Source organism: Dipodomys ordii, unplaced genomic scaffold (genome assembly GCF_000151885.1).
Source record: "Dipodomys ordii isolate 6190 unplaced genomic scaffold, Dord_2.0 Scaffold128, whole genome shotgun sequence".
NCBI lineage: Eukaryota > Metazoa > Chordata > Mammalia > Rodentia > Heteromyidae > Dipodomys > Dipodomys ordii.
Window position 1 is genome coordinate 1,018,728 of NW_012267344.1, and position 11,874 is coordinate 1,030,601.

Below are 11,874 nucleotides of genomic sequence, written 5' to 3' on the forward strand. Positions count from 1 at the left end.
ACTCGAGCCCGCGGGGCTGGGGATCGCGACCCTCCCCCCCGTACCCCACCCGTGCACCTCCCCCACCCCCGGGCGCCCACTCCTCCTACCTGAGCTGAGCGGCGCTCTGCGCGCGGCACCCCGCGCTGCGCCGGCTCCGTGTCCGCCCCGCCCACCCCAGGCTGGCCACGCCCCTCCTGGAGATCACGCCCTTCCCATTGGCCGCCCTTCTCGAGTGGCCACGCCCTTCCCTCTGCCCCCCCACCTCCCCGCCTTCCCCCGTTCAGCTGGTCCCAGCCCTCCAAGGAGATCACGCCCTTCCCATTGGCCACCCCTCCCGAGTGGCCACGCCCTTCCCACTGGCCCCTTCCCATTGGCCGCCCCTCCCGAGTGGCCACGCCCTTCCCTCTGCCTTCCCCCCCACACACACCTCTCCGCCTTCCCCCGCTCAGCTGGTCCCAGCCTTCCAGATCAAGCCCTTCCCCATTGGCCGCCCCTCCCGAGTTGCCACGCCCTTCCCACTGGCCCCTCCCCATTCAGTAGACTACGTCCATTCCCATTGGCAGCCCCCTCCCGATGGCCCCTCCTCCGTCCCACTGGCTCCGCCCATCCTTCGCCACTGGTTTCACTTAAGGGCCCAATTGGCCACACCCCCTCCCCAAGTACGCGCACGCTTCCTATTGGCTTCACCCGTTCCCTCCGGGCCACACCCCTGCGGAGCGGCCACGCCTTTATCAACTGGCCACGCCCAGTCCTGGACTAGGGGAGGAGGAGGAGGCGGTGGCGGCGGGACGCGGTGCTCCTGGCTTTCATCAAGCTCGGTGGGGAGCCGGTGCTAGGCTGAGATGGAGTTGCCAGGCTCAGGTTTCCCAGCCCGGGGTGCAACGGCCCCCGCTAGGTGTGCATGAAGCTCCCTGGGACCGGTGTGCGGGGTGGGGGGGGGTAGGGGGGACGGGGAGACTACACCATGATCTTGGTGGTCCATTTGGGATCAGTCTCCCAGCTCGACCCCAGGTGGATTTTTTTTTATGCCACTTGCGAGGCAGAGGATTCAACCGAGGTCACCCCACAACCCTGAAGCCGAATGCCCCTGGGTGGCTGCCACTCCTGTTTGTGTGACCTTGAGATCAGAGCCTGAGGCTGGATCGGTTTCTTGCAACCCAGCCGGGCCACCTTGGAAAAGGGGTGCTGGAAAGATCTAAGGTCCCGGCTGGCTGGAGGAAAAGGGCACGGTTCGATAGAAGCTCTCTTGTGTTGCTGCCTCAAGTGGTAGGGCACTAATAGATATTGGGGGGTCCCTGGGCAGTCAGAGGTGTAGGATTTGGGGGGATACAGAGGACACATGGTCATAAAACCTTACTGTAGGGCTGGGAAGGTGGCTTAGTGGTAGAGTGCATGCTTGCCTAGCATGCATTGATGCTGCAGTTCAATTCCTCAGCACTACATGCACAAAAAAGGCTGGAAATGGTGCAGTGGCTCAAGTGGGTAGAGCGCTCGCCTTGAGCAAAAGCAGCTCAGGGACAGTGACTCAGAAATCAGGCCCTGAGTTCAAGCCCCAGGACTGGCAAAAAATAAATAAAATAAAACAAAAATAAGTAACAACAACAACAACAAAAAACCTTTCTGTAACCCAGTTGCTGGTGAAGCAGGGGGCTGATCAAGACAGATTGGGGCGGGGGGAGGGGGGAGTGTGTTTTACAGTCCCAGGGCTTGAACTCAGGGCCAGGGCACACTGTCCCTGAGCTTCTTTTGTTCAAGGCTAACACTCTACCACTTGAGTCACAGCGCCACTTGCAAGTTTATGAACATTGCGAAGCTGGTGGGGTTTTTTTTGTTTCCTTGTTTTGTGCCAGTACTAAGGTTTGAACTCAGGGCCTGGTACTATCTCTTAATTTATTTCCTTTTTTGCTCAAGGCTGAGGCTCTACCATTTGAGTCACAGACCCCCCCTTCTAACTTTGGAGCTGTTCATTGGAAATAAAGAGTCTCCCAGATTTTCCTGCTGGGATAGCTTTTAAACCAAAATCCTCCAGATCTCAGCCTCTTGAGTAGCTAGGATGACAGGCAGGAGCCACCAGTGGCTGCTTGGCTGGAAAACCAGTTTTATTATCTGCAGAATGGAGCAAGATCTGCCCAACCTTTCTCTTTCTTCCTGGCTAGGGACCAGGTAAGGGCCTCAGGGTTCCCGAGAGTGCTCAAAAAACTGACTTTACTGGGTCAACCTGCTCTTGATCCTTTGCAAACCACAGCTACCCCCTAGTCCCTTATAAATGAGTATAATAAGCCTTACAGACACAAGCCACCCCAAGGTCAGAGAATGTAGGCCTGTGTAAGCTAACCGGTACCACGTAGACTGCAATTTATTGAACAAACTGATGGGTCCCCTATGCTACACCTTTCCTGGACACAGACATACTTTTTCCCCCACTGTGGTCTTGGGGCTTGAACTCAGGGCCTGGGCATTGTCCCTGAGCTCTTTTGCTCAAGGCAAGCACTCTACCACTTTGAGCCACAGCGCTACTTCCAGATTTCTGGTGACTCACTGGAAATAAAGAGTCTCTCATGGACTTTCCTGCCCGGGCTGGCTTTGAACCACGATCTCCCGAGTAGCTAGGATGACAGGCGTGAGCCACCGGTGCCTGGCTGGCATCTGTGATTCTGGAGACATTAAGACGATCAGAAAGCAGAACACAGCACAATCCCCTACACATCAGTATCTTGGCACACAAGCGTCGGCTCACACTTGCCCAGATCGGGCCTAGCCCCTGAGCTATTCCTGGCTGGGCCTATGGCCAACAAGTTCAAGTTCAGCCTCAGCCACTGTGTCTCAGTGGCTCTCTAGCTCCCTCCACCCCACCCCTGCTCCAGGCTAAGCCCACAGTGCCATGAACCCCAGCTTCACAGGAGATAGAAGTTTCCTGGACTTTCCTTCCCTAGGCTGGCTTCAAATCCTGATCCTCACATCTCAGCCTCCCAAGTGACTAGGATGACAGGAATGAGCTGCCAGCGCCTGGCCTGTGATTTTCCCCACCCCGAGACCCTGGAGACTGAATTGGGTCCCTACAGGAAACTCACAGGAGCTAAAAATAGAGGGACAAGCGGTCTCTTGTAGGCCAGTGTCCATCACCAGGCAGGGAGGGGAAACTGTTTGGAAGAGAATCTGGCCGAAGTCTGGCCTAGAATCCAGAGCTTCTGCTCCCATTAAGCTAGGGCTTCATGGACACAGCTAGGTATGGGCAGAGTCTAAGACAACCTGATAAGAATCCGAAGCAGACCAGGGGTTGGTGGCTCACGCCTGTAATCCCAGCTACTCAAAGAGACTGAGATCTGAAGATCATGGTTTGAAGCCAGCCTAGGCTACACCCCACTTCTGGTTTTCTGAGCGGTTCATGGGAGATAAGAGTCTCACAGTCTTTCCTGCCAGGGCTGGCTTTGAACCATGATCCCCAGATCTGCCTCTGAGTAGCTAGGATGACAGGTGTGGGCCACTGATGCTAGCATCCCTTAGTTTTTGTTTTGTTTTGTTTTGTTTCTCAAGGCTGGTGCTCTACCACTTGAGCCACAGCTCCGCTTCCAGTTTTAGGTGGCTAATCAGAAGTGGTCCTGTGCCTCAATGTGGTAGAGCACTAGCCTTGAGCAAAAAGGTCAGCCCTGAGTTCAAGCCCTATCAGTGACAAAAAAAAAAAAAGCTAAGGGACAGTGCCAAGGTTCTAGGTTCTGAGTTCAAGCTCCAGTACTAGAAAGAGAGGGGGGGGAGAGGGAGGAGGGAGGAGGGAGGAGGAAGGAAGAAAAGAGAGAGAAAGGGAGGGAAGAAGGGAGGGAGGGAGGGAAGAAAGGAAGGAGAGAGAAAGGAAGGGAGGGAGGGAAGAAGAAAGGAAACAGGGAGGGAGGAAATAAGGGAGGGAGGGGAAGGAAGAAAAGAGAGAGGGGAAGGGAGAGAGGGAGGGAGGAAGGAAGGAAGGAAGGAGGAAGGAAGGAAAGAGGAAGGAAGGAGAAAGGAAAGGAGAGAGGGAGGGAGGGAGGGAGGGAAGGAAGGAAAGGAGGGAAGCCAAAGCTTAAACTCAAATCAGGTCAAGGCTCGGACTGGGGCAGAAGCTAAGTGGGTAGGATCAGAACACAGCCCCTCCAGCAGCCCTCACTGGATTGGCAGAAGCTTCTGGATCTTTCAAGAACCTTCCCCGACCCCGGTTGCAGGCAGGCTGCTTGGATTCTGCCCTCCCCTGCACACCAGTTCCCCTTCTCTCCAGCTCTGGTATCCACAGTGACCAGGGCCATCTCCGGGCAGGAAGCCAGCTCAGAAATCCCTGGACATCCATCCCTGAACGCTGGTCACCATAGCAACCACCTGCTTGGGCCCGCCTTCCCCCCGCCCCCCCCCCACCATCCCCTTCATCCAAGTCCAGTCTTATTTTTGAGGTCAGTAGATTCCATCCTCTCCCCCTGGATCCACCAGGAGAAACTGAGGCCGGAGTGAGGAAGAAGACTGGAAAGGGGAAACCTGTTGATGAAGAAGGGTTTTACCTTTCACCTGTCCTCTCTCTGTCTCTCTCTGTCTCTCTCTCTCTCCCCCCCATCTCAAAGGGGGTGGAGCTTGGAGTCTGATCACCAAGGAGAGGAGGAGTCTGATCAGCCCCTCTCCTCCCTGTCCCTCCCCCCACACCCACACCAGGAGCAGGATGTTGAAGAGGAACCTAACACCCCCATGATGAATTAATGATACTGACTCCTCCCTTTCCTCATCACCTGCCAGGGGTCCCCACTGCGGGAGCCCGCCCTGCAGCTCCAGCCGAACACCCGCCCCTCTGATCCCTTCCTGACCCACAGTGGGAAGATGGCCGGACCAGGCCCAGACTCCAGGCAGCTCTGGGCTCTGGGCAGCGCCATGCTGGGGGCCTGCCTGGCAGGGGTGGCAGCGGCACAGCTGGTGGAGGTGAGGCAGGGAGGGAGGGAGGGGGAAGGGGGGTGAAGGGAAGAGTGGGGACAGGGGAAGAGGATCCGGGGAGACCTGACCCTCTAGGGGGCTGACACAGCCGGTCCCCCTAACCCCCACCCCCACCCCCAGGCTCTGTGGGACTTAGTGCTTACTTGCTCCTCTCTGATCTGATGGGGGGAATCTTAAGTCTGCTGGGAGAGGGAGATACGTCTTCAGATCTAAGGGGTTCAGTCCAACGGGGGACCCCAGTCCTGGATGGCAGATACAACCCCTATCAATCATCTAGTCTCTATTTATTTGTTTGTGTATTTCTTTTGGTCGGTCGTGGGGCTTGAACTCGGGGCCTGGGCGCTGTCCCTCAGCGACCAACCAAAAAAAAAAGAAAGGAGGCAGAAATTCTAGAAAGGCTTCCAGGGAGACTCTGGGAAGTAGTTTCTAGGACAGGACAAGATAAGACAGAGCCAAACTCTTCTTTATGGGGGGAAACCTCTGAGCTAGATCTGGGGACATGAGAATAGAATCCTGCACCCCAGGGTGGCTGGCCCAGGCTGGGGGGCGGGGGGGGGGAATGGAGGGAGGTAAGACCAGGAGGCCACAGGCATCTGATGTCAGCTCCAGTGTCTCCGTAAGGAGAGCTGAGCTGGCTGGAACCTCATAGAATAGAGTTGAACCCCTGGGTGTAGAAACGGAGCTAGGGGGGTGTTGGGGGAAGGGCGAGGAGCGATCATCAAGTCAGTTTTATTTATTTGTATTTGTATTTTTTGCGAGTCGTGGGGCTTGAACTCTGGGCCTGGGCGCTGTCCCTCAGCTCTATCAGCTTAAGGCGGGCGCTCTACCACTTGAGCCACAGCGCCACTTCCAGCCTTGTCTGTGTATGTGGTACTGAGGACTCGAACCCAGGGCTTCATGAATGCTAGGTGAGCGCTCTACCACTGAGCCATCTGTCCAGCCACCCCCTTTCCCCCCTATCTCCTGGGGACAATGTGGGGGGGGAGTTCTTGCTTATTCTGTTCTCAAGCTGGGTAGAATGAGAAATCCCAGGATTCTTAGAATTACCCCACCCCAGCTATACAGGTAGAGAAACTGAGGCTCCAAGGAAATGTGTGTGTGTGTGTACACCTGGGCCATCATTAGGGCTGTATTCAGGGTCTGGGGCACTGTGCTATAGCTCTCTTAACCAATGCTGGTGCGCTCAACCACTTGAACTCCACCTCTGTTTGCTAGCTTTTTGGTGGTTCATTGGAGATAAGACTATTTCCTGCCCAGGCTGGCTTGGAACCTGTGATCCTCAGATCTCAGCCTCCTGAGCAGGTAGGATGACAGGTGTGAGCCACCTGCGCCCACCCTGACCCCCACCCTTCCCGATCAGCCACGTTTGGTGACAGACATTCTCTTCTGATCGGAACACGTGTCACTCAGATACCATACCATAGGACCACGTGCATTAGGTCGATGTCTCCTTGAAAACACCTGGACTGTGTCCTCTAAGGCTCTCCGGGCAGGGGGCTGTGTCTCCTTCAGACACCCAGGACAAGGTCAAGTCTCCTAGTCACTTGAGACAAGGTCATATCTCCTGGATGAGGTCATATCTCCAGGAAGTGCAGAAAAGTCATGTCCCCTCAGGACAAGATCAAGATCACAGCCTTCAAAACTCCCCAAGTGGGGACATATGCCCCCCCCTACTCCCGATTCCCCTCCCTGCCCTCCCCCCGCCCCCAGGGTGGATTGAGACAGTAGGATCAAAGCTGAAAGGTAGAAGGTGATTTGGTGTACAGCTGCATTTACGTGGCTTGGCCTCCAGGTGTCGCTGGTGGATTATACTATCTCTAGACAGGTCTTGGGCCTAGCTATGAGGCTGCCTTCTGGTCTTTGCTAGGAGAACAGAGCATGCGAGGCTGAGCCCCCCAAATTTATGAGGGGGACAAAGGGGAGAGGAAAAACCAATCCACCAATGCAACACAGGCCTTGTCTTGTCTCTAGTCTCGATTCTGAGACACCCTCCTTCCCGATACCTGTGTGCAGTGAGGAGGCTTGGGTGGTTGACATTTGTGTGTGTGTGTGTGTGTGTGTGTGTGTGTGTGTGTGTGTGTGTCTGTGTGTGTATAGACCGGCATCTGGCTTTTTTTAACATAACATTTTATTCATAACTAGAAAAGATGACTTTGGAGTCACCAAATTTAAAAAAAAAAAAAACTAATGAGGGTTGGAAATGTGGCTTAGTGGTAGAGTGCTTGCCTAGCATGCATGAAGTCCTGGGTTCGATTCTTCAGTACCACATCCACAGAAAAAGCTGGAAGTGGCGCTGTGGCTCAAAGGGGTAGTGCGCTAGCCTAGAGCAAACAAACAAAAACAACCAACCAACCAAGAAAGCCTGGTGCTGGTGGCTCATGCCTGTCATCCTAGATACTCAAGAGGCCGAGATCTGAGGATCGTGGTTTAAAGCCAAGCCCAGGCAGAAAAGTCCCTGTGAGACTCTGATCTCCAAGGAACCACCTGAAAACCAGAAGTGGTGCTGTGGCTCAAAGCGGTAGAGCGCTTGCCTGGAGCAAAAAGCAGCTCAGGGACAGCGCCCAGGCCCTGAGTTCAAGCCCCAGGCCTGGCCCAAAATCAAATCAATCAATCCAAGGTCTAGGGTGCTGGTGATGGAAATGGCCCCAAATCAAACACATTTATGTTAGGAAGTTCTGCAAGTCTAGGACTGAGGCCTTATTGACACTTGGGCTTCTCTTGGGCTGGGTCCCCAAATTCCTGGCCTCTGCCTTGGCTCACTCTCTCTCCCTCTCTCTCTCCTGACCCTCCACTAGCCCAGCACGGCCCCCCCCAAGCCCAAGCCCCCCCCACTGACCAAGGAGACCGTGGTGTTTTGGGACATGCGGCTGTGGCACGTCGTGGGCATCTTTTCACTCTTCGTGCTATCCATCAGTGAGTAGCCAGACCCCCCTCGTCCCCCCCATCCCGTGGCCCGGTACCCCCTAAATTCCCCTGAACCCCCACCCCTTCCAACCTCCACCTCCAACTCCCTTACAACCAACTCCACCCTTGGACCTCAGGAGCAGCAATTCCGGGCAGTATAAACAGGCCGCGCGCCCACAAGAGGCCCCCATCCTGATTTCTGGCACCTTCTCATCCACACACAAAGTCCCCGTGTGGATGGCTGACAGTCTAGTGGTGACCCGAAACATTTTTCAACCGGACCCCAAAGAGGCAGCCACAGGGCAATTACGGTAATTACAGGGGACTCCGGGCTAAAAATCGAAGACGTGTCATTTTTCCCTCTGGCTGGCCTCCCCAAAGCTTTTCTTGAAGTGGAGCCAGTTCAGAAACTCCACACACCCAGGGGGCCCCCACCAGGCCCCCCTCACCCCAGAGGCGCGCCCCAGATGCCCAGCAGATGTGACTCTCGCAGTCCTGTCTTGTCACATACCATGTGCTTAGAGTCCTATCCTCTGCTGGGGTCTGGGTATTTCATTATTCTCTCTCTCTCTCTCTCTTTCTCTCTCTCTCTCTGCCAACATTAGGGCTTGAACTCAGGGCCTGAGCACTGTTTCTTAGCTTCTTATTTTTGTCTCAAGGCTGGAGATACCTCTAATTTTAATTAATTCATTAGCCAGTCCTTCCTGGGGCTTGAACTCAGGGCCTGGGCACTGTCCCTGAGCTGTTTCTGCTCAAAGCTAGTACTCTACCCCTTGAGCCACAGCGCCCACTTTTGGCTTTTTCTGTGTATGTGGTAATGAGGAATTGAATCCAGGGTTTCATGCAGGCTAGGCAAGCGCTCTACCACTGAGCCACCTTCCCAGCCATTTAGTTTTTTTGCTGGTGTGTTCCACAGATTTTTTTTTCTGCCCAAGCTGGCTTTGAACCACGATCCTTAGATCTCAGGCTCCTGAGTAGCTAGGATGACAGGCTTGAGCCACCAGCTCTCTGTTTTGTTTTGTTTTTGTCACAACTGGGGCTCGAACTCAGGGCCTGGGTGTTGTCCTTTAGCTATTTTTTTTCCATTCAAGGCTGGCCCACTACCATTTGAGCCATACCTCCACTCCTACCTAGCTTTTTGCTGGTTCACTGGAGGGAAGCCTGCCTTCAAACCAGGATCCTCTTATCTCAGCCTCCTGAGTAGCTAGGATGACTTGTCTGCACCACCAGCTTTGGGGAATTTCTTGTTGCAAAGTCAAAGGCTTGGCCTACACCTCTCAGCCTTCCTGTTGGAATGAAGGTCGGAAGTTGAAAAAGAGGGGGAGAGAGTTGGGGTGGCTGCAGCGGGCACAGAGGGCTAAGGCAGAGTTGGGGGCATGTTGGGGGGGAGGAGAGGCACTCCAAGCAAGGGGCGTGGTGGCCCAGCAGCCAAGAGGAAGCCCAGCTTCCACAGGAGGTCTCAGATAAGCCCCATGAATCATCTTCCCTGCATAGAGACCATGCAGCTTGCATTTAAGATCTAGCACCATAACTGGGTGCTGGTGGCTCACGCCTGTCATCCTAGCTATTCAGGAGGCTGAGATCTGAGGATCGAGGTTCAAAGCCAGCCCGGGTAGGAACATCTGTGAAATTCTTCTCTCCAATGAATCAGCAGCAAACCGGTGCTGTGGTTCAAGTGGTAGAGCGCTTGCCTTGAACTGAAGTGCTGAGGGACAGCACCCAGGCCCAGAGTTCAAGCCCCCCCCCACAACAACAACAAAAAAGATCTAGCAGCATGGGGCTGGGAAGGTGGCTTAGCGGTACAGTGCTTGCCTGGTATGTATGAAGCCCTGGGTTCGATTCCTTAGTACCACATATACAGAAAAAGCCGGAAGTGGTGCTGTGGGTCAAGTGGTAGAGTGCTAGCCTTGAGCAAAAGAAGCTGAATTCAAGCCCCAGGACTGGCTAAAAAACAAAAAGAGCACCAGTAGCTCACACCTATAATCCTAGCTACTCAGGAGGCTGAGATCTGAGGATCATAATCCAAATCCAGACTCTGATTGCCAACGAACCACCAAACAAACAAAAAAGCCAAAAGTGGAGCTGTGGCTCAAAGTGGCAGCTCACCAGCCTTAAGCCAAAAAAACCTAAGGGAAGAGTACAAAGCGGAGTTCAAGCCCCAATACTGGCGCTTACAAACACATACACACCATGATCCCAGAGGATGCTCCAACCACGCTACATGGATCGGATCTATCCCCCACCCCTCACCCCAAAATAGGCCTAGCGTTTCCTGCCTGGGCCTCCTTTTAACTCCCCAGCATTCTGCCAGGAAGTGTTGTTGTCTGTCATCTGATTTATAATAGAAACCAGGCCCACAGTTCCACATTGCTCTCCTTGGACATGGGCCAAGGTGGTCAGACTGTGGGGGCCTTAGAAAAATAAACTCAGTCCAGCCTCAGCTAGAACCTGCCCTGCCCAGAACCAGGCATACCCGGAGCCCAACTGGGTGTGGGTGTGACTGCTAGGCACCGGAAAACCAACTCCTGGAATAATCGTCTCTCTCTGAGACCGACACCCCAGGACAAGGTCTAGTTCTTTCTCCCCGCCAGAGAGGCCCCAGGCTTGTCCTCAGGGAAACTGAAAGGGGACACAGCCACGTCCCCAGGGATGTCTGAGACAGCTCTGGCTTTGCTCTCAGAAGCCTTGGACAGGAAACCTACCACGGACAAGGTACAAACCCAGAGGTGTGGGTTGAAAACGCTGAGCATCAGTCCTTAAGAGCCATGATGTAAGCCCTTCCTCCGCTTTGTCCTCTGGCATCCAAGAGTCTAGAGAAAGACCTTTAGGACCAGGATTGGATGAACTAGTTCTGGGACCCATGCAAAATAAACATAGGACATCCTTAGTTCCAACTTAAGAATTGAGCGCTGAGGCTCACACCTGTAATCCCAGCCACTCAGGAGGCTGAGATCTGAGGATCACCATTCAAAGTCAGCCCAGGCAGGGAAGTCCAAGAGACTCTTCATTAACCATCAAAAAGAAAAAACAAAAAGCCTGAAACGAAGGGGAGAGGGGGTAAGCTCACGTGGGAGGGTGCTAGCGAAGGCCCTGAGTTCAAGTCCCAGTACCAACACACACACACACACACAAAATGAATCCAGCTGAAGCTCAGCTCTAGCCCAGCCTGCTATGTCTTCTTTATAGTCATCACTTTGTGCTGTATCTTCAACTGTCGAGTTCCTCGTACCCGAAAAGAGATCGAGGCCCGGTACCTCCAGAAAAAAGCAGCCAAGATGTACACGGACAAACTGGAGACCGTACCACCACTGAACGAGCTCACAGAAATCCCAGGAGGTGAGGAAGATCCTTGGGCCACCCAGTCCCCCAGTTCAGCTGCTCAGAATCACCCTGTGGTTGTTCTTCGACCAGAAACCAGCCAGGTGTCAGTGGGTCACAGGTCACCCTAGATCCTCAGGAGGCTGAGATCTGAGGATCGCAGTTTGAAGCCAGCCCGGGCAAGAAAATCCTACGAGACTCTTCTCTCCAATAAATCACTGAAACGAAAACAAATCTGGAAGTGGGGCTGTGGCTCAAGTGGTAGAGCACTCGCCTTGAGCTGAAGAGCTCAGGGACAGTGCCCGGGCCCTGAGTTCAAGGCCCCATGGAAGAGGTTTTAGGACCTCCTACTTAGAAAACCTGGATGCAATGTCACCACTGTGACATTTTTTTTTTCTCCTTACAGAGGAGAAGAAGAAGAAGAAGAAGGACAGCGTGGACACGGTGGCCATCAAAGTCGAAGAAGACGAGAAGAATGAAGCCAAAAAGAAGAAAGGAGAGAAATGAATGCAGCCAAGATGTCAGCCTGGCAGCTGGCCAGCCCAGAGCCTAAGCCCTCACCACGACCCGCCGGCATCTGGACTCTGAGCTCATCCACCAAAGCTGTGATCAGAGGGGAAACTGAGGCCCTGACCACATCCTCAAGGCCCAACCAGGACAGGGACAACACTACACAGAGTCTGATCTTTTAGTCTCCTTTCCCATGGGTCCCTGTTCCTCTACTACTTGAGC

At 54.1% G+C, this 11,874-nt stretch overlaps 1 protein-coding gene across 1 annotated transcript; it reads left to right on the forward strand.

The window, feature by feature from the left end:
- The first annotated feature begins 4,809 nt into the window (after nt 1–4,809).
- Nucleotides 4,810–11,649, forward strand: Tmie (transmembrane inner ear). The gene is made up of 4 exons (XM_013030291.1): nt 4,810–4,908; nt 7,716–7,833; nt 11,011–11,160; nt 11,549–11,649. The coding sequence occupies exons 1-4, from the start codon at nt 4,810–4,812 to the stop codon at nt 11,647–11,649; spliced, it is 468 nt and encodes a 155-aa protein (XP_012885745.1).
- The last annotated feature ends 225 nt before the right edge of the window (nt 11,650–11,874 follow it).